This window comes from Oncorhynchus mykiss, chromosome 7 (genome assembly GCF_057628025.1).
Source record: "Oncorhynchus mykiss isolate SJ-2025 chromosome 7, ASM5762802v1, whole genome shotgun sequence".
NCBI classification, from domain to species: Eukaryota; Metazoa; Chordata; class Actinopteri; order Salmoniformes; family Salmonidae; genus Oncorhynchus; species Oncorhynchus mykiss.
Window position 1 is genome coordinate 37898788 of NC_143028.1, and position 23964 is coordinate 37922751.

The 23964-nt window shown below is 43.8% G+C and overlaps 2 protein-coding genes across 5 annotated transcripts; both read right to left on the reverse strand.

The window, feature by feature from the left end:
• Positions 1-679: 679 nt before the first annotated feature.
• On the reverse strand, positions 680-4885 carry cish (cytokine inducible SH2-containing protein). Of its 2 annotated transcripts, XM_021608250.3 has the most exons (4): positions 4265-4885; positions 2995-3145; positions 1805-1965; positions 680-1624 (listed from the first exon to the last, which is right to left on the reverse strand). In XM_021608250.3, exons 3-4 carry the CDS (start codon positions 1917-1919, stop codon positions 1128-1130), a joined length of 612 nt encoding a protein of 203 aa, XP_021463925.3. In that variant the 5' UTR covers positions 1920-1965; positions 2995-3145; positions 4265-4885; the 3' UTR covers positions 680-1127.
• Positions 4886-7464: 2579 nt separating this feature from the next.
• Positions 7465-19815, reverse strand: twf2 (twinfilin actin binding protein 2). 3 transcript variants are annotated; one of them, XM_036983285.2, is made up of 9 exons: positions 19436-19798; positions 12737-12915; positions 12541-12636; positions 12304-12408; positions 12164-12178; positions 11373-11498; positions 11059-11209; positions 8652-8773; positions 7465-8537 (listed from the first exon to the last, which is right to left on the reverse strand). In XM_036983285.2, exons 1-9 carry the CDS (start codon positions 19530-19532, stop codon positions 8364-8366), a joined length of 1065 nt encoding a protein of 354 aa, XP_036839180.1. In that variant the 5' UTR covers positions 19533-19798; the 3' UTR covers positions 7465-8363. The 3 variants fall into 3 exon arrangements, with proteins under 3 accessions (XP_036839180.1, XP_036839181.1, XP_090097014.1); XM_036983286.2 differs by lacking the exon at positions 12164-12178 and having other exon boundaries at positions 19436-19815; XM_090240888.1 differs by lacking the exon at positions 12164-12178 and having other exon boundaries at positions 12250-12408.
• Positions 19816-23964: the final 4149 nt, after the last annotated feature.

The window sequence follows — 23964 nt, forward strand, 5'->3', positions numbered from 1 at the left end:
CTCAGGCCAGGCTGCTACAGACTTAACAGCCCCCCCCCCACCACGCCACGTACACACACACTAAACCCCACAAAAGTTAAAATTCACCAAACCTCCCAAATACATATCATAGATACGTACATTTATACCTGGGAGACTAATACCTGGGACACTAATGTGGGTACTTATGTGTGTTTGCATGGCGAGTGAGTGTGATAGAGTGAGCAGTAGGCTGAAGGCAATTACTGAGAGGCTTTTCTTAGAACCCTCCCTCTCAGAATTTCACCCTCCCAGGATGCATGCAATAGTTCTAGGAATTAAGTGATTCCCATTCCCCTCCCTCGCAGACTCGCCCACTGACTCAGATTCAGTCTGGCACGTTCAAATCCAGCCAGCCTCTTCTGCCTCGTAGATCGGCTGGGTACACACCAGTGGAGGAGCTGTAGGAGGACGGGCTCATTGTAATGGCTGGAACGGAATGAATGGAACGGTGTCAAACACTTCAAATCAGGTTTGACTCCGTTCCACTGATTCCATTCCAGCGAATACAATGAGCCCGTTCTCCTATAGCGCCTCCCACCAGCCTCCTCTGGTACACACTTTAACCAAGATGTTTTCTGTGGATGTAGGCCTATAAAGCTTCTTGTGGCCATTGACCCACCAAAAGAGAACAGGACATTGAAGACAGAAGCAGTAGGACTCATGTTGAAGATTACTTTTTATAGAAAAAGGGATATGTACAGAGTCGGGGGGGTAAAAAAATGACCAAAATAAAACATTAAAATGCATCTCACTGGAAAACAATTCACTGCCACAGCAAGAGGGTGGGGAGCATATCCCTCATAGCACAGGGCCACGCTACAGTTCACACCACGTTTTGTTTTCCAGTGAATCTCATGCGGTGGGGTTCCCAGAACTCCACTTCGCCTCTGAGAAATACAATAACGAGACACCATTTTCTGAAAGGTTCTTTCCCAGACATGGTCTCATGGCCAACCATGTGTCCGATGTGGCATTATTACTGACCAGTGCAGTGATGTGGTTTCCAGCTGCCAGGGACCAATTTCTGACAGCGCTCCTCGAGATTTAGTTGAACGGTTTTGTTTAATTTAGCTCTGCCCTCCACAGGGGTGCAGATCACAGGACCCTCATACCTGGAAGGGGTAGTCCTGCAGGAAGCGCACCAGTGGGCGTGGCAGAGGCAGTTGGTCAGGACAGTCTGTGCTGCAGTTGATGGTGAGGCGTGCAAGGTGCTGTAGGGAGGGGAAGGCCTGGGGCTTGTGCAGGGCCCGCTTGAGCTTCAGCAGTACTGTGCTCTCCTGAACTGTCCTCTGGGCAGGCTTGCCACCATGAGTTTCCTCCACCTTCCCCTGCTGCACCTTCCTCCCTGGTCCCACATAGTACTGCACCATGCTCGGCACATCAGGGAAGGACAGAAGGCTGGGTCGGGCTGGCGAGCTGGAGTCTAGCAGAAACCGGGCTCCACTGTACTGGATGCGTATACTGGTGGGGCCACGGGCAGTCCTAACAGACAGGGTCAGCATGTACAGGGGATGGCTGCTGTCTCTAATCAGAAAGGCCCCTTCTGACGCTGCCTGCAGAGCTTCATGGGCCTGACCTGCTGTGATGGCTCCCCAGTACCAGCCTGCAGAGTTGGGTCAAAGGTCATTCACTTATTCAATGGTTTAGATTTGAGTGATAAGCCTGTAGTAAACAGTTGGATGGATGAATTGAAACGCAATTATGAAAAACATTACAACAAGAAACAATGAGGGGGTTTCAGGGAGCCTGTTGGACCGAGTTCCCATTTTGAATATTGCATTACCTGAGGTATCAAGGTAGAATGTGTTGTTGGTGATGGTGCGCAGGTCTTTAGTGGGGTCCCACTGCGGAGAGGTGCTGTGAATGCAGTGAGGGGAGGAGACGCTCCCTGTCCGCATTCCTAGGTGGCCCTCTGTGGGTGTACCAGACAGCAGTGGTCTAGGGCTGTAAACAAGATACCACAATAATAAGCACGGGACTAGTGTAGGAAACAGTAGGGGGGACACCGGTATATCTAACACGTTTAACCTTCCATTACATTTCCCACTACCCTGTTATAGGGTAACACTTGTTGTTTGTTTTTGCATCGCTTTTGCACACACAAAGCTCATCATTTGGGAGGGGTGTCTTTGGAAAACCTCAAATCTCTACATTAAATCTCAGACAGCTGCCTGCCTCCCTCCCTTGAACATTGGCCAGACAAAGAGCCCACACATCAAGCGGTCACAGACTGTGAGTGTGAATTGATCGAGATGCTCCGTAACAGGTGTTAGGACTGTTCAAATTGGTCGTGTTACAATATGAATCCCCACATGTACATTTTCAAGCCTACGTAAAACAACTTCAAATGAGAATACCACCAAATAGCCTTGTACACGTTCTATATGGGGCGCTCTTGAAATGTGGTGGCATTTGCGTCCCTTTGCAACCGTAATATATAATATATGCCATTTAGCAGACGCTTTAATCCAAAGCGATTTACAGTTGTGTGCATTCATTTTACATATGGGTGGCACAGGGAATCAAACCCACAAGCCTGGCCTTGCCCACACCACGCTCTACCAACTGAGTCACACAGAAAAAACACTTTATATTGAACTGTTTATCAATGATAAAACATATTGCAAATCCTTAATACTGCAAAACTTTATGTTTATGCATTGTTTAAAGTACTTAGGCAAATTGGCTTGTCTCAGTAGTGATGTGTAGAGTTGTAGTGACATGTTTTGGGGATTTTGAGATATCTATTATTTTGAATGCTAGACAGTGAACGGAACTATTTCATATATCGTACCGATCAATAAAAACAAAGAAGGCTATAAAAATTTTTATTTTTTATTTTTATCATTGGTGTTAGCGTCTTCAACATCACTGATTACAAAGATATACAAGGACCTTGAGCATTCTCTCCAGTGGCAAACTTTTATCCGGGGAGGAGTTTTAGTCCAGTCTCCTTTTCAGCTAATTTATTACCTGATTTACTTAACAAAAGACAGATCTCAATAGGCGGTCCAAGTGTCCTCTGACATGGCACAAGTGGGAGTAGGGGGAAAGGCCGATGACATCAGAAGGAACCTCTTTGTATCTCTTTGAATGGCCTACTCCATGAAGTTTGCACTTGTGCCTAAAAAAAAACAACACTATTTTGCTGAAAACATATTTGTTAACCATTAAGTGTGTATACATTACTGTATTTCTACACGGGACAATGTTTTTCAACAGGAAAATAATCCCAAAAAAGCTGGAGTGCTTCTTTAATGAAAAATATTAGCGCTTCACATCCTTTTAGCAGGCCTATGTCATACATTTGAGAATTTCATAAGTGCTGGTGTGTCTAAGTCTAATGTGTTACATGGTGTTAGTCAATTGAAGGAAGGGAACTATCATTGTGAGCAAAGTTATTCCTAATATCACTTCAGTAAATGATTTGTAAAGGATTGATAATCTTAGATTCGAGCATTTGAGGCCTCTATTTCAGAAAATCCTAATGAATCTAAAATGTTTAATTAGTTCTCATGAGGTTTCCATACAATTGGAAACACATTTTCATGTGAATATTCTAAAATCCGCATTAAGAAAAGATGCGCATTTCCCCACCAGTGGTGTGTTTCCACCGAATCCCCGAACCGACAAGGTCGAAAAATCTGTCGATGTGTAACCCTAATTGCTTCTGTTAATCGCTCTTGATAAGAGCGTCTGCTAAATGACTAAAAATGTAAAAAGCGTTTCTACCGAGATTTCTCGCATAATTAATTTTACAAACACAAAAAATCCCACTTTATCAAGCGTATTTTGTTTTGTCGACATTTGGAAAGTTTACCGACACATTTTCTGTTTCCATCTGGCCTGTCGTGACATTTGTTATCCAACATGTAGACTTCTTTACGCGCATAACAAGGTTGGAAGGAAACATAGTTAGTATTACCATTATTGGTGTTACTCCTCCTACTGCTAAAACAATATTTGAAAACATTAAGCTATCATATTTACAATATTAGTTTATTGAGCATGGGAAAAAGTACCCTACCCAAATATTTTTTTCTTCACAAATGCCACCATAATTGAAGAACGACCCACATGGATCTTATTTGACTATATTCTGTATGTTTTCTGTTTTCTAGCCATACATTCTTTTAGAACATATTATGTCGAAGATAAACACTTTTGCCTTTGCCTTTTGAATATCAACATCTAAGCATGGTGTAATTTCCCATCAAACAGGGACAAAAGAATGTGAACTTACCTCTGAACACAAAGAATCATGATGGTGAGTCTTCAATAACCTATACTAGTCTAATTCCACAGCGGTTTAACGAAAATAAAGCCGGTCGAAACAAAGGAATGTGTTTATTTTGTTCTGAATGTCCCACGCATCTGTTCAGTTGAGAAGTTGTGTCCGAATATCCCATATGTTAATAGACGGTCTGTAATTAACTCAAAAGCAATATAATTAATTCAAAAGCAATATAATAAATGTATAATTTAGACAAATAGAATACAGAGCAGCAGTGCGATGAGTGTTGCCACTAGAATGGGTTCTAAGCGTGTGAAGGAAAGACTGTGGGTTTGGCTTTTAAAATTCGCCAATTCCAAGAATTATATTCTGAGAACTGTTCAACACACCAGCGCCTCTGACGTCATGCGGAGCTGCCACCGACCCGGTTACAGTTTGTAAACTCCAGTCCAAACCTTCACATTTTATTTTTTTAAATATATTACAGTGAACGCCAGTGTCAAAAAACAAAGAAATTGATCATTCCTAGTGACGAGTCTAAATTCCTCATAGTCATGTCATAGCCTTGCGGTATTGCTGCGCTTGTTGCTCTGCTCTCCCAGGAATCGGACTGCACCTTCCCCCTACTTTCCAAGAATCATGGTGCGCTTATCTCCGCCCACTAGGCCTGCTGCAGCCTGCCCTCTACTCATTCTGAGAATTGAGTAATGGGTATGCGGAACTATTGGGCTATTTCCAATAATATACACTGAACAAAAATATAAACGCAACATGCAACAATTTCAATTATTTTACAGATCATATAAGGAAATTAGTCAATTGAAATACATTTATTAAACCCTAATCTATGAATTTCACATGACTGGGAATATAGATATGCATCTGTTGGTCACAGATGCCTTAAAAAATGGAATAACTGGGACCTTTCCAGCCTCCAGGAATTGTGTACAGATCCTTGCGACATAGGGCTGTGCATTATCATGCTGAAACATGAGGTGATGGCAGTAAATGAATGGCACGACAATGGGCCTCAGGATCTCGTCACGATATCTCTGTGCATTTAAATTGTCATCGATACGATGTAATTGTATTCGTTGCCCGTAACTTACGCCTGCCCATACCATAACCCCACCGCCACCATGGGGCACTCTGTTCACAACGTTGACATCAGCAAACCGCTCTGCCCAGTATAGTTGAAACCGGCATTCATCCATCCATCAATCAATCAATCAATCAAATGTATTTATAAAGCCCTTCTTACATCAGCTGATGTCACAAAGTGCTGTACAGAAACCCAGCCTGAAATCCCAAACAGCAAGCAATGCAGATGTAGAAGCACAGTGGCTAGGAAAAACTCCCTAGAAAGGCCAGAACCTAGGAAGAAACCTAGAGAGGAACCAGGCTATGAGGGGTGGCCAGTCCTCTTCTGGTTGTGCTGGGTGGAGATTATAACAGAACAAATGTTCATAGATGACCAGCAGTGTCAAATAATAATAATCACAGTGGTTGTCAAGGGTGCAACAGGTCAGTACCTCAGGAGTAAATGTCAGTTGACTTTTCATAGCCGATCAATCAGAGTATCTCTACCGCTCCTGCTGTCTCTATCCATGAAGAGCACAATTCTCTAGCATGCCAGTGGCCATCAAAGGTGAGCATTTGCCCACTGAAGTCGGTTACAATGCCGAACTGCAGTCAGATCAAGACCCTGGTGAGGACGACGAGCACACAGATGAGCTTCCATGAGACGGTTTCTGACAGCCTGTGCAGAAATTCTTCGATTGTGCAAATCCACAATTTCATCAGCTGTCCAGGTGGCTGGTCTCAGATGTCCCTCAGGTGAAGAAGTCAGATGTTGAGGTCCTGGGGTGACGTGGTTACACGTGGTCTGCAGTTGTGAGGCCGGTTGGACGTACTTCCAAATTCTCCAAAATGACATTGAAGGCAGCTTATAGTAGAACAATTAACATTCAATTCTCTGGCAACAGCTCTGGTGGACATTCCTGCAGTCAGCATGCCAATTGCACACTCCCTCAAAACCTAGGACATTCTGTGGCATTGTGTTGGGTGACAAAAACTGCCCATTTTAGAGTGGCCTTTTATCGTCCCCAGCACAAGGTGCACCTGTGTAGTGATCATGCGTTTTAATCAGCTTCTTGATATGCCACACCTGTCAGGTGGATGGATTATCTTGGCAAAGGAGAAATTCTCGCTAACAGGGATGTAAACACATTTCTGGGATCTTTTATTTCAGTTCATGAAACATGGGACTAACACTTAACATATGTTTCTATTTATGTTCAGTGTAGATCAGGGATGGGCAACATTGATGGAGGTGGGGGCCACAAGAAATATGAGCTCATCATGAAGGGCCACAGTGGCTCGTGGGTCTGCATACCCACAGCCAGACCTGATGCACAACCAGATTTCGAAATTGCACCTTGTGTATTCTACTATTTTAAATCTCAACAGCAAGTTGAGACCTCAACTGAGTTCCAAAAAGTTGCCCATCGTCTGCTGGAAATACAAGAACAAAAAAAACAAATGTGATTTTAGGTTTGCCCTGACATTAATTTACCACAGTGATTTGGTTGGTTATTTGTTCGGTAGAGTAAGCTTTGAAACAAACTGTTGTAAACAGTCATTGAGTTCTTCTTCCTGCCTGGTCTTACCTAAGGCTTACTAATTGAATCAGGTGTGTTAGTACTGAACTGGAAATGCGTGTCCCCAGGACCAGTGAAGAACAAGGATGTAATGTTAACAACCAACACGTGTCATGTGTAATCGGTCAATATGTCATCATGTGATATATAGATGTTTGAGTTGCCTTTACGAAACTTGACCTAGTGTAAATGTATAAACAGCGGCTATCAGCAGGTCTTTTAATTTGCGTGCTCTCAAAGGCATGTGTAGATTACTAATAGGCTACTTGCGAATTCAATTAAGAAGGAACTCATAATGACAGGGAATCTGCTCTGTGGTAACTATACATGACTGCCTGCACATGTTGATCGCCTGTGCTTATGTTAAAGGACGGCCATTCGCTGCCTCAACAGGCCGGACTAGTGCTGCGGCCTGCAATAGTCTTGTCGGGAACACTGCTAGAGACGTGTCCTCTCTGTCCCCTCTGCGTGGCCGTAGATGCAACAAGAGGCTATAATGCATCATCTGGCCCATGCAATTTGTGCTGTGTTTTTTTATGACACAACATACAGAAGAAAAAAACTATATTTTATTTGGCATTCCTCTCATTAGTATCATCTGTTTATAAAAACGTGTTTGATACAAAACATTTAGTGGCAACAAGCAAGGTATGGACAATACATTAGAGAGACACGCTTCTCCTGTATGTGACATTAGCAATAGAGAAACTCTGCTGAGGTATCTGTAAGACCACCCACTGGTCTTTAATTTCTGTCAGTCCATCTGTCAGTCCATCTGTCTATCCATCTGTGTGTATGTGTAGGATGTTGTGTTTAAGAGTGACACGGAAAGATATTGAGAAAAATCAAGTGAAATCCTTAGTTTTATCCTATAGTTTAGGGTTTTCCAAACTTTTTTACTGGGTAACATCCCCCCCCCCCCCCCCCCCCCCCCCCCCCCCCCCCCCCCCCCCTCATCGCAAAAGCAAGCCACATCTATTTCTATGGGCACAAGCAATGTTCATGAAATTTTGTAGGATTAAAGCTTATTTCCCATAATTCTATACATTTTGTTATGGGATGCAGAGAAAATGTTGCCATTTTAAAACAAATTTCCTGCAATTCTACACATTCTGCTGATGCACTACCCAATATCGAAACTGCAGAGTAAGTTTGGAGTAAGTTGAAAGCCGGAGTGAGTTCCCTCTGCCGACCCCTCTTCTTCCCCATGCTGACCTTTCGCTCCCCCACAGTTTGGGAACCATTGCTATAGTTGATGTTCATGAATAGCACGTACATTATTGACACATTGTTAAAACACAAGCAAAGGCAGGGGGAAATAAAAAATGACAGAAATCCCTCCATGTTCTTCTCCTTTTCCTTCTTCGTGGCCAAACAAGCTGCCAGAGGACGTGGCAACAGCAGGAGGATTCAGGGAAGGGCTGCCAAGACGACCTCTGTCCCTCTCTCTAGCTCTCCGGCCTGCTCTCCCTAGTCGCTGGGCCCTTGATGAGACGCTTGTTGCCTCTCTTCCCTGCTGGGCCACGAGGCTTGGCGAAGGCCTGCTTGAAAGCCTGCTGCTTAGGATGGACCTCATCATACAGGAACTCCTCTGTCAACTCATCCCCACTGTCAATCTCCATCTGTAAACAGACAATAACACAGAGTAAATGCACACTTCCACACAGACACAGAGCAGTATTGTGAAAACACAAAGACCCTATTGTGTGTACAATATGTGCATTTCAGCGGATTACCTTCTTGGCAACCTCCAGATGGTAATCCTTCTCCACCTCATCCAGCAGTCGACTCTTACAACTGGAGTACAGCATCCGCTCCTTAATGCTACAGCTGTACCCTGGCATGGAGTAGATGAACACTGAGAGGAAGAGAAAGAAGGCAAAGAAAAGATGGGTCGTTCCACCTCAAAAAGCACAAGAAACAGAGTTGACACCCAATTGTTCTGCTCAGAACGAAATGATAGGAAAATAACTTGGGTTCTAACGCTACATTTTTGCATTTGTGTCACAAATTCAATGCAAGATGTCACATATATTATAATTTTCAAACATTTCCAAATCATCCTAAAGCAACTCAATGATGTTACTTATAGATTGTTTGGGCATGAAGCGCGAAAATGCTATTATAGATACCATTCACTTGCATTGGATTTGTGCCACGAATACTAAAAAGTTTTGATCCCCAGTAGCTTTTGCAGCTAATAGAATAGATTACATGGGATGGAAAAACAGTACTCCAAGCCGCAGCTGCATACTACTTGTCAGACATATAGAACTGATACTATATACTAAATTCAGCAACAAAAGAAACGTCCTCTCACTGTCAACTGCGTTTATTTTCAACAAACTTAACATGTGTAAATATTTGTCTGAACATAACAAAATTAAACAACTGAGACATAAACTGAACAAGTTCCACAGACATGTGACTAACAGAAATGGAAATAATATGTCCCTGAACAAAGGGGGGGGGGGGGTCAAAATCAAAAGGAACAGTCAGTATCTGGTGTGGCCACCAGCTGCATTAAGCATCTCCTCCTCATGCATCTGCAAGTTCCCGGACATTTATGGGAGGAATTGCCCTAGCCCTCACCCTCCGATCCAACAGGTCCCAGATGTGCTCAATGGGATTGAGATCCGGGCTCTTCGCTGGCCATGGCAGAACATTGACATTCCTGTCTTGCAGGAAATCACGCACAGAACGAGCAGTATGGCTGGTGGCATTGCATTGCTGGAGGGTCATGTGAAGATGAGCCTGCAGGACGGGAACCACATGAGGAAGGAGGATGTCTTCCCTGTAACGCACAGCGTGGAGATTGCCAGCAATGACAACAATCTCAGTCCGATGATGCTGTGACACACCGCCCCAGACCATGACGAACCCTCCACCTCCAAATCGATCTCACTCCAGACCATGACAGACCCTCCACCTCCAAATCGATCCCACTCCAGAGTACAGGCCTCGGTTTAACGCTCATTCCTTCGGCGATAAATGCGAATCCGACCATCACCCCTGGTGCGACAAAACCGCGACTCGTCAGTGAAGAGCACCTTTTTGCCAGTCCTGTCTGGTCCAGCGACGGTGGGTTTGTGCCCATAGGCGACGTTGTTGCCGGTGATATCTGGTGAGGACCTGTCTTACAACAGGCCTACAAACCCTCAGTCCAGCCTCTCTCAACCTATTGCGGACAGTCTGAGCACTGATGGAGAGATTGTGCATTCCTGGTGTAACTCGGGCAGTTGTTGTTGCCATCCTGTACCTGTCCCGCAGGTGTGAGTTTAATTGTTTGAGTGGGATTGTTGTGGGGTGTGGTGGGCCTATGGGTGGCTTTTGACCACATCTTATGATTCCTCATGTCTAACTCATTGTTAGACAAAGCTGGGTCCAAATCGGATGTTAGGTACTACATTTATTCAATATGATATGAATCTTATGAACTAAAATTGCCAATTTGGGTGCAATCAATTACCTTCATTTCTCAAAGAACAAACTTTATTTCAACAAAATAACGTTGCAGTAATGTTAATCATATCCGTTTCTAACTACAGAAACGATTTCAGAACAATCTGAGATGGTGGGTGTCATGGCTTGCAGAAATGACATGGAACAACCAAGATATATTTTGGCATTCTAGTAGGAGATTGGACCAGCTGTAGGATTGGCCCTCATTGATGCGCTCTCTGTCACCTGGAGTTGCATGTCAAATGGTCCAGGACAAGGAAAGCACAAAGGACAATGCCCAAGGACTAGTCAGCCCTTCCCCCTCTGAGGGGCCAAAATGTATCACTCTGTTACAGTCGCCAGAGGACTGACTATTGAATGTGTGATAGAACAATACTGTAGTATCCATGTTTGGTATCTATGTGAAACTTGTTCACTGAGGATAACTCTGATGCTATCTATATGGATGTATGATCTCTGTGGTTACTTGTATCTGGACAGGGTGAACTCTGAATGACTCCATGCAAAGGCATTTTATTGTCTTTTCAGGAATTCTGTGTTATTTACGTTGGTCTCATCCCCCACACAAGCCTTTAGATGCTGTGACATTATAATAGTGCACCATTTTATTTGTATGTAATTGAAGAGAGAGAGAGAGAGAGAGAGAGAGAGAGAGAGAGAAATGATCGATAACAGACTGACCAACAGATTCCAAGTAGTCCCCTTCGTGAGAGTGTTTATAGAGGAAGAAGTGATATCTGGGCGTGTCCGTGGGAACCCTGCAAGGCAGCTCACGGGTCTCTGTCGGGTCTGAATGGACCAGCTCTATAGTCTCTTTCTCTGTGTCCAACTTCTGCAACACACAAATATTACACAGCTAACACTGAGATGACTGTGTATGGCTCAGTCAGTGTGCTTTGGGTCAGAATACATTGGTCAGTCATGGTGAGAATGTGGCCGCTAGAGATATCAATAATTTGTATTTGGTTGGCTAATGGCATTTCTATATGGCTCACCAGCTGTATGTAGTTGATGCCTTTCTGTGCAAGTTGTTGTAGTGCATGTTTGGCTTCCTCCTGCAATGGGAAAGCAAGGCCCTGCAGTGTTTGGTGCTTACTCTCCACACTGGTCTCTGTTTTCACCTGCAGGGAGCAGCATACACATTAAATGAGACACCCACGTCATTGCTTGAATGAGAATGCAGGGTGACCAAGGTCAGACAGAATAAAAGACGGTAGTGTTCACATACCTACACAACACATGGGTGTGTAAGGCTCTCTCTCTCCCTCTCCCTCTCTCCCTCTCCCCCTCTCTCTCTCCCCTCTCTCTCTCTCTCTCTCCCTCTCTCCCTCTCCCCCCTCTCTCTCTCCCCTCTCTCTCCCCCCTCTCTCCCCCCTCTCTCTCTCTCTCTCTCTCTCTCTCTCCCCCCTCTCTCTCTCCCCTCTCTCTCTCCCTCTCGCAATCTCTCTCTCTCTCCCTCCCTCTCTCCCGCCCCACAGAGGTGGCTAGAGTTATTAATTCCCCTCAAATAATGTTAACCTTGAATTTGGTTTACTATCATTTTCAAAATTGTTAAAGTTGATACATTCCATTATTTGGGGTGGTGGTATTTAGTATACTAGGACTATCAGTTTTCTGTATCCCAGTTGCCAATCATGCAGGGTGACTGTAAAAAGCATGGTCATTATTTAAGGGGAATGTGTGAGCCTCTTTATCTTAACTAATGGGGGGATTCGCCGTTCTGGCCTCAGTTTGTGAAAACACACATGGTCACACAGACACAAGCATGCATGTCATAATAACTCACCTGCTTAACCCTTCCCTATAAAAGTAACGACAACAAATCGTTAGAAACTGAGACATTGGGTGAATACTGTACACATACTCTGTGACTGCAATAAGCTGTGGAGTTGACGACATCACTGTAGGCGATGCTTGTCCCCTCACCTCGTTGATTTTGATTCTCCGCAGCTCCTGTTCAGCAGCTGTGAGTGGGGCAGGGCCGGAGCTGGAGGACACGTGACGGTGGTAGCCCTCGAGACAGATGTCCTCCTAGTGAGAGAAAATAAGAGGTCAGTCATTTCGGGAAGGCCCGAGGGCCAACAGTTCTAGCCTCATCATTAGTCATGTGAGACAGAATAACCAAGAGGACGTCAAAGGGGTTTCAAATGGCTTCTACTGTACCTCCACTGTTCCAAACATCTCATCCTTCACATGACCACCACCAAACTCTTTCTTCACTGTGGCACGGGTGGCAGCGTACAGCATCTTCTGTCTCACCTGCAGTGGACATCAATGGGTGAATGACACATGGATCAGTGAAATGTGTTTGCTGTGAACATGAGAGTGTATGTGTTGCACAGGTGCAACTTGCACGTACTGGAGATTGGTCAGGAGACCAGGAGATGAAGATCCACTCGTATCCCTGGGCATTCTGGGAGTCGAGGCGGTACAGGATGTAGCAAGGCTCCTGGTCGTCCAGCAGAGGAAGTAGGAAGTGGTCATAGTCCTGGTCCCAGCTCTGTGTCGGCTCTCTGAATGCCCCAAGCACCAGCTGTTCTGAAAAAACAGAGCACAACTCATTACACACCTCGACCCATGCTTCAACGTTTATTATTCAGCTACACGCGCGCGCACACGCACGCACGTACACACACACACACACACACACACACACACACACACACACACACACACACACACACACACACACACAGACCCTTCATCTCTTTCACTTCATGCACTTTTCTGGGCTCATCTTTCATCCCCTCTCGTGCTTTTTGTCAACACTTTGCTTAAATTAGCCTCAACACCTCAATTAACTATTCATCAGGTCTCGGGATCTGATCTGTATTAATCTCACTGGTGTATGGAGGCCAGCCATTGAGTTGAAACTGTCACTGATTGACAGTAGTCTTGCAGTCCTGTCCTTGATGGCAGTTTTAGCAAATCCTCTCTCAATAATGTTTATAACATCTGAAAAGAGTGTCATGAAATGATCCAGGGTCACTTGGTTTGGCATGCACAACAACAGAGGAGCTTCTGTGTTTACAATGTGATGCGTTGGTGCTATTTACTAGAAATCTTTCACTAATTGCTAGGACTATCAAATGAGGTCACAGACGAGATGCGCACACACACTCGCAAAGAACAACTCAACGACATCCAACCACAAACAGATGATCAAAACATGAAGGCAAGTGCACACATGCCCATTCTTAAACCTGCATACACACATAGACCAAAAGTCCAATGTCCTTGAGGGGTGCAGGGGGATTTCTTGACCATCTATTACTGCAGTTGCTATTCTGAGCCCCAACGCATTCCAACTATCAGCACAGACACATACTTTCCATCAGCCAGTCACACACACGCACGTTTTGTTCTTCTATCCTCATGGGGACCTAAAATGTATTTCCATTCAAAATCCTAGTTTCCCTAACCCCTGACCCAAACCCTAAACCCTTATTTTAACCCTAAACTAACCCTAAACTAAAAATACCCTTTGTCCTCATGGGGACGTGGGAAATGTCCCCATGAGGTAGAATTGTCCTTGTTTTACTATCCTTGTACCGACTTTTACACACATACACACACACACACATTTTGTCATATTACTGAGAGTTGCTGAGAGGATAGTATTGAGTGACCAGCTACTAAGGATCAGTGTTGTAGGACTCGAGATCTCGAGTCCAGTCTCGAGACCACATATTGAGTGTCTGGGGCTTGTCTCGGTGTCGGATACATTTGTACTTGGTCTTAAATCGTTCTCGGACAGTGAGGACACATCATGTCTTCCTGAAACCAGTGGAGAAAAAAACGAAATTATCATCTTCCGTTCAGTCAGCTCATAAAACTGCTTCGCCAGGTCAAATATATACACTTATTGAAAGATTAATCTATTACAGAGATGTTTGCGCAGTGGTGAACCTATAGGCCTTCAGTGTGTGACAGGTTGGTGATACTGAAAGGACAGCAACCGTAATACCAGCTCACTCATGTAGGAGAATGCACTTGTTGTAAAACCCAAAGGGCCAGTGGTGTAGTGGAGGGTATAGGCAGGTATACACTGTATACCCAATTGGTTTTCAGTGGGCACTTCTTAATCCCTACTGGTGTTTCTCAAAGTAGTGTAGTAGAGGTAGTGGCAACCCATCATTCGGGGCAGAGACCCACTTGTTTTGTACGGGTAGAGCTAACAAATTTTAGCCCCTTAGGTGCTACCATAGAGTTACATTAGAAGTGTCCATCTAAGAAGGCTCAAGGTCATTCGCCACAGATAAAATGACGTCAAATCACGTTATATCTACCGTGATTTGATTGGACTGATCATGTCAACATCATATTTTCAAAATCTTATCTAGCAAGCTAGCAGTCACCATCATGAATCAAGTTGACAATCTACTGGCAAATCCTTTTCAATCCTTGTCATATGAAGAAAAATAATGAAGAGAAATTAATAATAAAACGTATCAGTGCTCACCGGCCATTGGACATCAACATTACACAACAAGTTTGAAATAAAAAAATCAACAATGAGTGGTTTGGAAGGAATCAGTGGCTAACTGCAAGCATTGCAAAGCAATCACTAGCCTGCTATTCAGTGGAGTGGGTGTGGGGTCCAAGCCTGGGTTTAAGGGTCTCTTTTTCAAGCTTAAAAGGATAAAGATTTAACATTGGCCATGCTGTCAATCCAGCATGACTTCTGCCACGCTCAAAACAACTGGAAACTTGGAAATGGGAAATCTCAGACTTCAGTGAGTTCAAGACAACTGAGAACTCTGAAAAAAATTAGCTCTGAATAGGAATATAAGTTTTGAACGGTCATCCAACTCGTAATTGCCGAGTTGGGAACCTGGGCCTCTTTCTAGAGCTCTGACCTGAAGATCATCTGATGTCATCATGATTCGACCTTGTTTCTTTTCAAAGTTCCCAGTTGAATGCCAGACTTTGATGACAAAGTTTGATGACAAAATTTGCCCACGAAGGACTGCCGCGCCACTTTCTTGTTCAAGTGAGCACAGCACAACAAGGTAAATCCAAAAATGTATTCAATGCTGCTGCATAAATTATATAATATTCCAAGGAGATATGTATACTGTAGCTAAGAAAGTAATACTAAGTGTATGTTGTGTAGTAAGCTGTTAGTATCCCATGTGCCTCTACCAAATAATCTGGTCCCTTTGCCCCCCTAGCTTGCTGTTCTTACTTGGTGGTGCACATGTAGCCTATTGCCTGTTTTAGAGAAATGTAATAATCAAATCTAGTTATCCTACGGTTCTGACTTGGTGTACAGGGAGAATACTGTAAGAAAGGCCCATGTTCCGAATTCTGTCATTGTACATTTCAAAAGTGCTGAAAATATAGTTAAATTGACCAAGTACATCCTATCCTATCATCCCATCCTACAGATGGCCTCTTATCCACTTTTCATCCCCTTATGCCATAGTTTGTACATCTCAATTGTCAGTAGAAACCAGATTTGTTTAAGCAAGTCAGCCATGTCAGCTGTGTTTTTTAAAATGCAGTAAATGAGGTTGAATTAACTGTTTCGCTGTCAGACAAGGCTCTGCTGATATCCAGGTGTAGCAGTGGTAAATTATTGGGACTGCTGTTGAGACTGCAGTTTGGACAGTTTTATGTGCAGGCCAAAACAGTTTGTGGCCACCGTTTGTCACCATTATAGTGCAATGAATCTATTGTTTAGTGTTGTGGCTTTGCCGGCATGCATCTAAAACATGTATTTTTGAGTTTGCCCCACCAAGATTTACATGCTAAAATGACCACTGAGTAGAGGTATACAACTTATCAATGATGTAGTACAGTAGAGAAATCAAGCACAAAGTAGCCTACACAATCGCAAAGCCTGTGAAATATATTCACATGCCTGCAGCACACAGCCTAGTTTCAGTGGAACATCATCTGCAGGCAGCGAGAGCATGCGGCTCTCAACTGGTTTTGGCATGAAGCAGCTCACAGAAGAATGACATCAGTAGCGGGTAGGGTAGGAAAGACATTTCAATTTATGATATCTACCAGTAAATGCTAACTAAGGAAACAATGGGTATGTAAACCAGGTATTGAAAAAGTTTATTCTGAAGTGTTGGTTAGGCTATTTGTGATGCGCAATTGTCATCATGCGCTGTTTGCAGCGTATACAGTACATACATGGATGGGCCTGGGTGGATCCGGGGAGCCGGGCCCTAATAGGCCCACCCAATCTGAAACAAGATATGAAACAAACAGACAATCATAATATCTGTAAAAAAAATTTTAAAAAAATCTAATTCCCAGTTAATGCTACAAAACCAAATGTATAAAAGGTTTTAAAAATAGGTTCTATTTGTCTCAACGTTCCATGACGTACACTAAGGCATTGTTGTGGGCAGAATAGATGGATGCAGTTCGAGGCATGATTAATATAATTCACCAATACATTTCTTGGTAGTCCAAAAAATATTGCTATCAGGTTGTAAATCACAGATGGCCTGGTACATTGTTTGCTGCCTCCAGTCGGGATGCACTGTTTCAGTTTCAATGACTCAGTATTCTGGACAAAAAAATGAAAATGTAACTAAGGATGGGAATGTCAATACAGTAAAACTAGCAAGGGCAATGATCACAAGTCAGTCATAACGTAGCTAATAGGCTAGCGTATCTATTTATGCAGCAAACTAAAAACACGGAGCCTAACATTAGCTAGATAGCTAGCTGGCTAGCTGCTAGGAGGATGTCATGTCATGCCATTGGAGGAGTGGGTGCTGACTTTTCCCCCTCGTGTAGTTTTTCGGTGGCTATACACAGCTAAAGATGCAGATGTCATTTGGTTAGCTAGCAAGAACTTGAGCTACTGTTATCCAGTTAGCATATCTCTTGTGTTCGCAAATTCACTTTGGCTATCTACTCCGATATCAGAGCACTCTTGTCTGAGTGTGTACAAAAATACTTATCAATTTACGAATGTGCAACACCCACTGAATATGACCAGTGTCAGTAAACGTAGGTAAAAAGTAATAGTTAGTCATGTAAACAGCCTAACCAGCTCTGCTACGAGTAAAATAGCCAGAGTGAGCTTTTCTCTCATTTGTGTGTGGATGTAGCTAGCTAGCAAACTAGCCAACTTTAGCCAGTTCGCTTGGGTGCTTGGTTGGGACAAGCATGTATTGGCAGGCAAGCTGCAGAAAGATGAGGAGGCTACAGTTCCCCATCGTTTATCAGTGCAATTTTGACAGCCAACTAGCTGAAAAAGTTTATCTAATGTTCCTTCTTTAGATTTTTTAAATTTAACCAGGCAAGTCAGTTAAGAACAAATTCTTATTTTCAATGACGGCCTAGGAACAGTGGGTTAACTGCCAGGGGCAGAACAATAGATTTGTACCTTGTCAGCTCGGGGGTTTGAACTTGCAACCTTCCAGTTACTAGTCCAATGCTCTAACCACTAGGCTACCCTGCCGCCCCAGGTTTGGCTGTCATTGTAAATAAGAGTTTGTTCTTAACTGACTTGCCTAGTTAAATAAAGGTGGAATAAAAATAAATAAAACATACTTGCCTGACTGTTGGCCCATAGGCCTCCTGGAAACAGGCCCAGACATCAGAGTCTAGACACGGCCCTTAAACTACCCAGAGACAACCCAAAAAAGAGCCAGACACCAGATCCATATCAGTCAGAAAGTCTCAGATTACTACAATATGACAAATGGCCCAGATAGAGTGTCAGTAGGCCCAGACAAGATGTCCCAAACAAGATGTAAACATCCCAGATGTACATCATGAAATGTCCTGTTGCCTCATGGTCTGTTTCACACATGCACAGTCTGGCACATAGCATGAATGCCTTTCACACAGCTAATGAACAGCTGCACTAACTACTGTGTCATTCTTATTGGAAAACAAATCATGATGACTAATGAATGTTATATTTATTGATTGCACCTCAGGTGCTGAGGTGCAATCAACAGGTTTTGTCATTGGCATCATTAGACAGTGAGTCCAATGAGGACTCCGGTCATATTTTCCATAACCCTTCCGAATGAGAGTTCAATGTAACTTCATATCTCAACTGGATCATATAAACCTTGAAAACATGCCAACCATTACAAAGTTGAGTGAAGCTGTCAGTCTCTCCTGCAATCCCTTTCATCAGACTGAATGCATCATCTGACCAAACACATGTGGCCTCAGTTACCCAACACATTGTGAAATGTTTGTTTTTTTGTTCAACTCGATGACATCTCCATTAGCAGCATCCACACAATCAAGGGACTGAACAGCAGAACAACAAACAACATACCAGGCGGTGTCCGAGGAAGGCCTAAAAATGGACAAAGCCTTCAGCCACCCAAGCCAAAGACTGTTCACTCTGCTACCTTCGGGCATACAGTACCAGAGCATCATCTGTCGGACCAGAAGGCTCACAGACAGCTTCTACCCCAAAGCCATTAGACAGCTATATTGTTAATCAAATGGTTACCCGTCTATCTGTATTGACCCTACCTATGCACACTCACAATACTATACACTCGCACACACTACACTGACACTCTCACACACACACACACTACATGCGCGTGCACACACGCATAACGACACCGCACACACGCGCGCGCGGCTGCTGTTCTTTCTTTTACTGTTATTATTATATATCCTGATGCCTAGTCACTTTACCCTGCCTTTATGTACATATCTACCTCAAATACCTTGTACCCCTGCACAGTGATATGGTACTTCCTGTATATAGCTTCATTCTTGTGTATTTTATTGAGTTACTATTTTTAACTCTGCATCATTGGGAAGGGCCTGTAAGTAAGCCTTTCACGGTAAAGTCTACACCTGTTGTATTCGGCGCATGTGACGAATAAAATTTGATTCGATTTTTGGGTTAACTCACACACACACACCTTCACAAATACACACATCCTGATACAAACACACAGTTAGAACAATTTAATCACATAATAGGTGAAATAATTAAAGTTATCAATTTTAGATAAATCTTATGTCAACTCTGCCTGACCAAGATCCCTCCTGTCCTGCCAAGATCCCTCCCTCCTGTCCAACCGCTGTCCCCTGGGTTACTCACCGTCCTGGATCCGCACCTTGATGAGGCGGACAGCTCCACCCCTTGCTCTGGCCAAGAACTCCCTTAGTTCCGGCGTCACAACAAGAACCAGAAACATTGTGGGTCAGCAAGAAGTCTGTCCCACCCTCCGGGTGCTGTAGGGGGGAGGGGTTGAGAGAAGGTAGAGCCAAGCCAAGTCCCAGAGCGAACGGTGGAGATTCAGCCCAGACAAAGAGAGACACAATGGGATAACCTGTGGCAATAAAAGCGCTGATAAAGTCTGTGTGACGAAGCGCTGGTCTAAGTGTCTGAAATCGCTGCGTGAGTGTATGAGGTCTTTGAGTGAGTGGGACAGTATGAGAGGGGGACACAGCTCGAGTAACTGGGGCAGGATCATGTGCGTTCAGAGAGGGAACCTGATCCCCTCTCTCCCAAATTTAGCTGCCACTGACTGTCCAGCCTTGGGTGTCTGCCTCCCCACCCCCACCCCACCATGGTCTGCTTGAGAGACAGAAAAGTGACACGAAAACCTTATAATCAAACTCACCTGAGGCCCTGACCCAGTGACATTTCTGTTAAAGGGTTTTCAACTATGTTTAAATGTGATTTGGTGCACTGGAGAGAAGTGGTTGGAGGACTGAGGATTCACATGACAAAGACTGACAAAGATATGTCTTTGGTGGACATGTATGGTATGTTTATGGCACACTGTCACAAGGGAACATTTGTGTTAATGCACAGTTCACAGCCATGAAGAATAACAATGGTCCAAGTATTGAAACGAACGGCACACCCGTTAATTATATTTCCCGGTGATTGAACTTAATGCCCTCCTTTTGTAACACTGATTTCTATTGTTACCTAGAAAACCATTTCCAAAGCCTTTGGGCAAACCCCAAGTGTGTTCAGATTATCTAAGAGAATGAGATACCAACTAGACCAAAGGCCTTGGTCAAATCAATGAATATGACCCCTGTGACATAAACAGCTGTGCTTAAGTTCAGCCGCGGCAGGCCATTCCCTGTTGCGTGGTTGTCTAATACCGAAAGGAATTCAGATCATAAAAGAATCCCATGAATATTAACAGCATTCTTAACAGCATTCTTCTTCAGCATTTTTATTTTTAATGCTTTAAACCAGATGAAAAGGATCATGTGTTGAGTGAAATCCTTTTCATCCATTGGAAACGTTACGACTGTCTTTCTTCTGGACACCTCAGCTCATGGATGGGCCTATGAACGTCACAGTGTTTTTCCGGCCATTTGAGTGTTAGTCTCTCCTGAGACACCTGCATGAACTCTCCACAGTGGTTTTATGCATGCAACTAGTTGATGTTTTTTTTTGGTCACCTTTTATAGAAGACATCAAAGTGTTTGTCCCCGCTGAAAAGCTACGCTGAATGGAAATCAAAAGCCCCCTTGCATTTGAAGTATGTTATGTTTAACTGTGAAAGTGAAACTGTGAAGTGAGTTTCTGATACAGGTTGTTGTCAGACTCATGAGGTGCAATCAACAGTCAGGTTTTGTCATGAATATCGTTAGACAGTTTGGATTGAACTATACACTGAATGTAAAAAACATTAGGAACACCTTCCTAATATTTAGTTGCACCCCCTTTTGTCCCCAAAACAGCCTCAATTCGTCGTGGCATGGACTCTACGAGGTGTCGAAAGCGTTCCACAGGGATGCTGGCCAATGTTGGCTCCAATGCTTCCCACAGTTGTGTCAAGTTGTCTGGATGTCCTTTGGGTGGTGGACCATTCTTGATACACATGGGAAACTGTTAAGCATGAAAAACCCAGCAGCATTGCAGTTCTTGAGACTCAAACCGGTGCACCTGGCACCTACTACCTTACCTCGTACAAAGGCACTTAGATACACTGCTGAAAAAAATAAAGGGAACACTAAAATAACACATCCTAGATCTGAATGAAATATTCTTATTAAATACTTTTTTCTTTACAAAGTTGAATGTGCTGACAACAAAATCACACATAAATGATCAATGGAAATCAAATTTATCAACCCATGGAGGTCTGGATTTGGAGTTGCACTCAAAATTAAAGTGGAAAACCACACTATAGGCTGATCCAACTTTGATGTAATGTCCTTAAAACAAGTCAAAATGAGGCTCAGTAGTGTGTGTGGCCTCCATGTGCCTGTGTTACCTCCCTACAACGCCTGGGCATGCTCCTGATGAGGTGGCGGATGGTCTCCTGAGGGATCTCCTCCCAGACCTGGACTAAAGCATCCGCCAACTCCTGGACAGTCTGTGGTGCAACGTGGCTTTGGTGGATGGAGCGAGGCATGATGTCCCAGATGTGCTCAATTGGATTCAGGTCTGGGGAACAGGCGGGCCAGTCCATAGCATCAATGCCTTCCTCTTGCAGGAACTGCTAACACACTCCAGCCACATGAGGTCTAGCATTGTCTTGCATTAGGAGGAACCCAGGGCCAACCGCACCAGCATATGGTCTCACAAGGGGTCTGAGGATCTCATCTCGGTACCTAATGGCAGTCAGGCTACCTCTGGCAAGCACATGGAGGGCTGTGCGGCCCCCCAAAGAAATGCCACCCCACACCATGACTGACCCACCGCCAAACCGGTCATGCTGGAGGATGTTGCAGGCAGCAGAACGTTCTCCACGGCGTCTCCAGACTCTGTCACGTGCTCAGTGTGAACCTGCTTTCATCTGTGAAGAGCACAGGGCGCCAGTGGCGAATTTGCCAATCTTTTGCTGTTCTCTGGCAAATGCCAAACGTCCTGCATGGTGTTGGGCTGTAAGCACAACCCCCACCTGTGGACGTCGGGCCCTCATACCACCCTCATGGAGTCTGTTTCTGACCGTTTGAGCAGACACATGCACATTTGTGGCCTGCTGGAGGTCATTTTGCAGGGCTCTGGCAGTGCCCCTCCTTGCACAAAGGCGGAGGTAGCGGTCCTGCTGCTGGGTTGTTGCCCTCCTACGGCCTCCTCCACGTCTCCTGATGTACTGGCCTGTCTCCTGGTAGCGCCTCCATGCTCTGGACACTACGCTGACAGACACAGCAAACCTTCTTGCCACAGCTCGCATTGATGTCCCATCCTGGATGAGCTGCACTACCTGAGCCACTTGTGTGGGTTGTAGACTCCGTCTCATGCTACCACTAGAGTGAAAGCACCGCCAGCATTCAAAAGTTACCAAAACATCAGCCAGGAATTATAGGAACTGAGAAGTGGTCTGTGGGTCACCACCTGCAGAACCACTCCTTTATTGGGGGCATCTTGCTAATTTCCTATCATTTCCACCTGTTGTCTATTCCATTTGCACAACAGCAGGTGACATTTATTGTCAATCAGTGTTGCTTCCTAAGTGGACAGTTTGATTTCACAGAAGTGTGATTGACTTGGAGTTACATTGTGTTGTTTAAGTGTTCCCTTTATTTTTTTGAGCAGTCTATATATATATTCTTGCCCATTCCTCCTCAATGGCAGACATACACAATCCATGTCTCAACTGGCTCAAGGCTTAAAAATATTTTTTTAACCCATCTCCTTCCCTTCATCTACACTGATTGACATGGATTTAACAGGTGACATCAATAAGGGATCATAGCTTTTACCTGGTCAGTCTATGTCATGGAAAGAGCAGGTTTTCGTAATATTTTGTACATTGTGTACAACCTCTTCTACTCTAGCAAATTCACTCACGTAGGTCTCTTGAATGGGCCAGGAAGGATTTTGTTTGTGAATGACCGTTTCTTTTGTGTGGACTGTCAAAATCAAACCAAAGTATATAAGAGCGTTGTTGTAATAGAACCCACTGTACAAAACATTTTGGTAACAGTATATATTTTTTATTAGGAACATTGAGATCATGTATTTCATGGCTTGTTAAAAAAAGGGGGGGAGGAATTGAAGTAATTAGTTCTATAATGAAGAATATACATGATCTTTTTGTGAAAAGAACTTGGTTGTAGTGCACTAGTGTTCTCACCACAAGTAGTTGAGAAAAATTTAACTGGGGACAGTAATTAAAACAATACTAGAACACAACTTTAATTCAATGTTCTGAAAAACTGGCCAGCGGTTAGAAACCATTTCAAGAACCCTACGTTCCAATTCCCTGAAACGTCTCATAATACCATTACTAGTAGATGCAGTTATAAAATTAAACATCCCAAGCACGTGTTAATTGTACATTTTAATTTCCCACTTTACAAGACCTCTTTCTAGTTTGTTGCAAACAGCTATTGTCAATTTTCACATCTGTGACGTCAAATCGCAGCTTTCAGAGCATCGCCAATTGACAGTGTTCAAAGGTAGACATGCTCCTTTTCAAGAAGACAGTGATAATGCAGTCTAATGTAAATCTTTGGTTGTTTTTTTAATCACCACTAAAAAGGTTGAGTTTATCTGTGGGCACATGCATTCTTATATCTCATCTTTGGCCCAATTACCTTACTTCAGGGGCTTTCAGTAGCCTTTTATGACTTGGTGGGTTAATCATTCCCATGTCCCTGCTTGCTTTCTCATACTTCCATAACGTGCACCGCCCTTTGAGTGGTTGT

Coding starts and splice junctions, on each gene's coding strand:
- cish (XM_021608250.3), bottom strand. CDS start 1,919: ATGCGGACAGGGAGCGTCTCCTCCCCTCACTGCATTCACAGCACCTCT. Junction 1,625..1,804: donor ATTCTACCTTGATACCTCAG/GTAATGCAATAT, acceptor CCAACTCTGCAG/GCTGGTACTGGGGAGCCATC.
- twf2 (XM_090240888.1), bottom strand. CDS start 19,532: ATGTTTCTGGTTCTTGTTGTGACGCCGGAACTAAGGGAGTTCTTGGCC. Junction 12,916..19,435: donor CAAGGTGCGGATCCAGGACG/GTGAGTAACCCA, acceptor CTGTTTTTTCAG/AACAGCTGGTGCTTGGGGCA. Junction 12,409..12,540: donor AGATGTTTGGAACAGTGGAG/GTACAGTAGAAG, acceptor TTCTCTCACTAG/GAGGACATCTGTCTCGAGGG.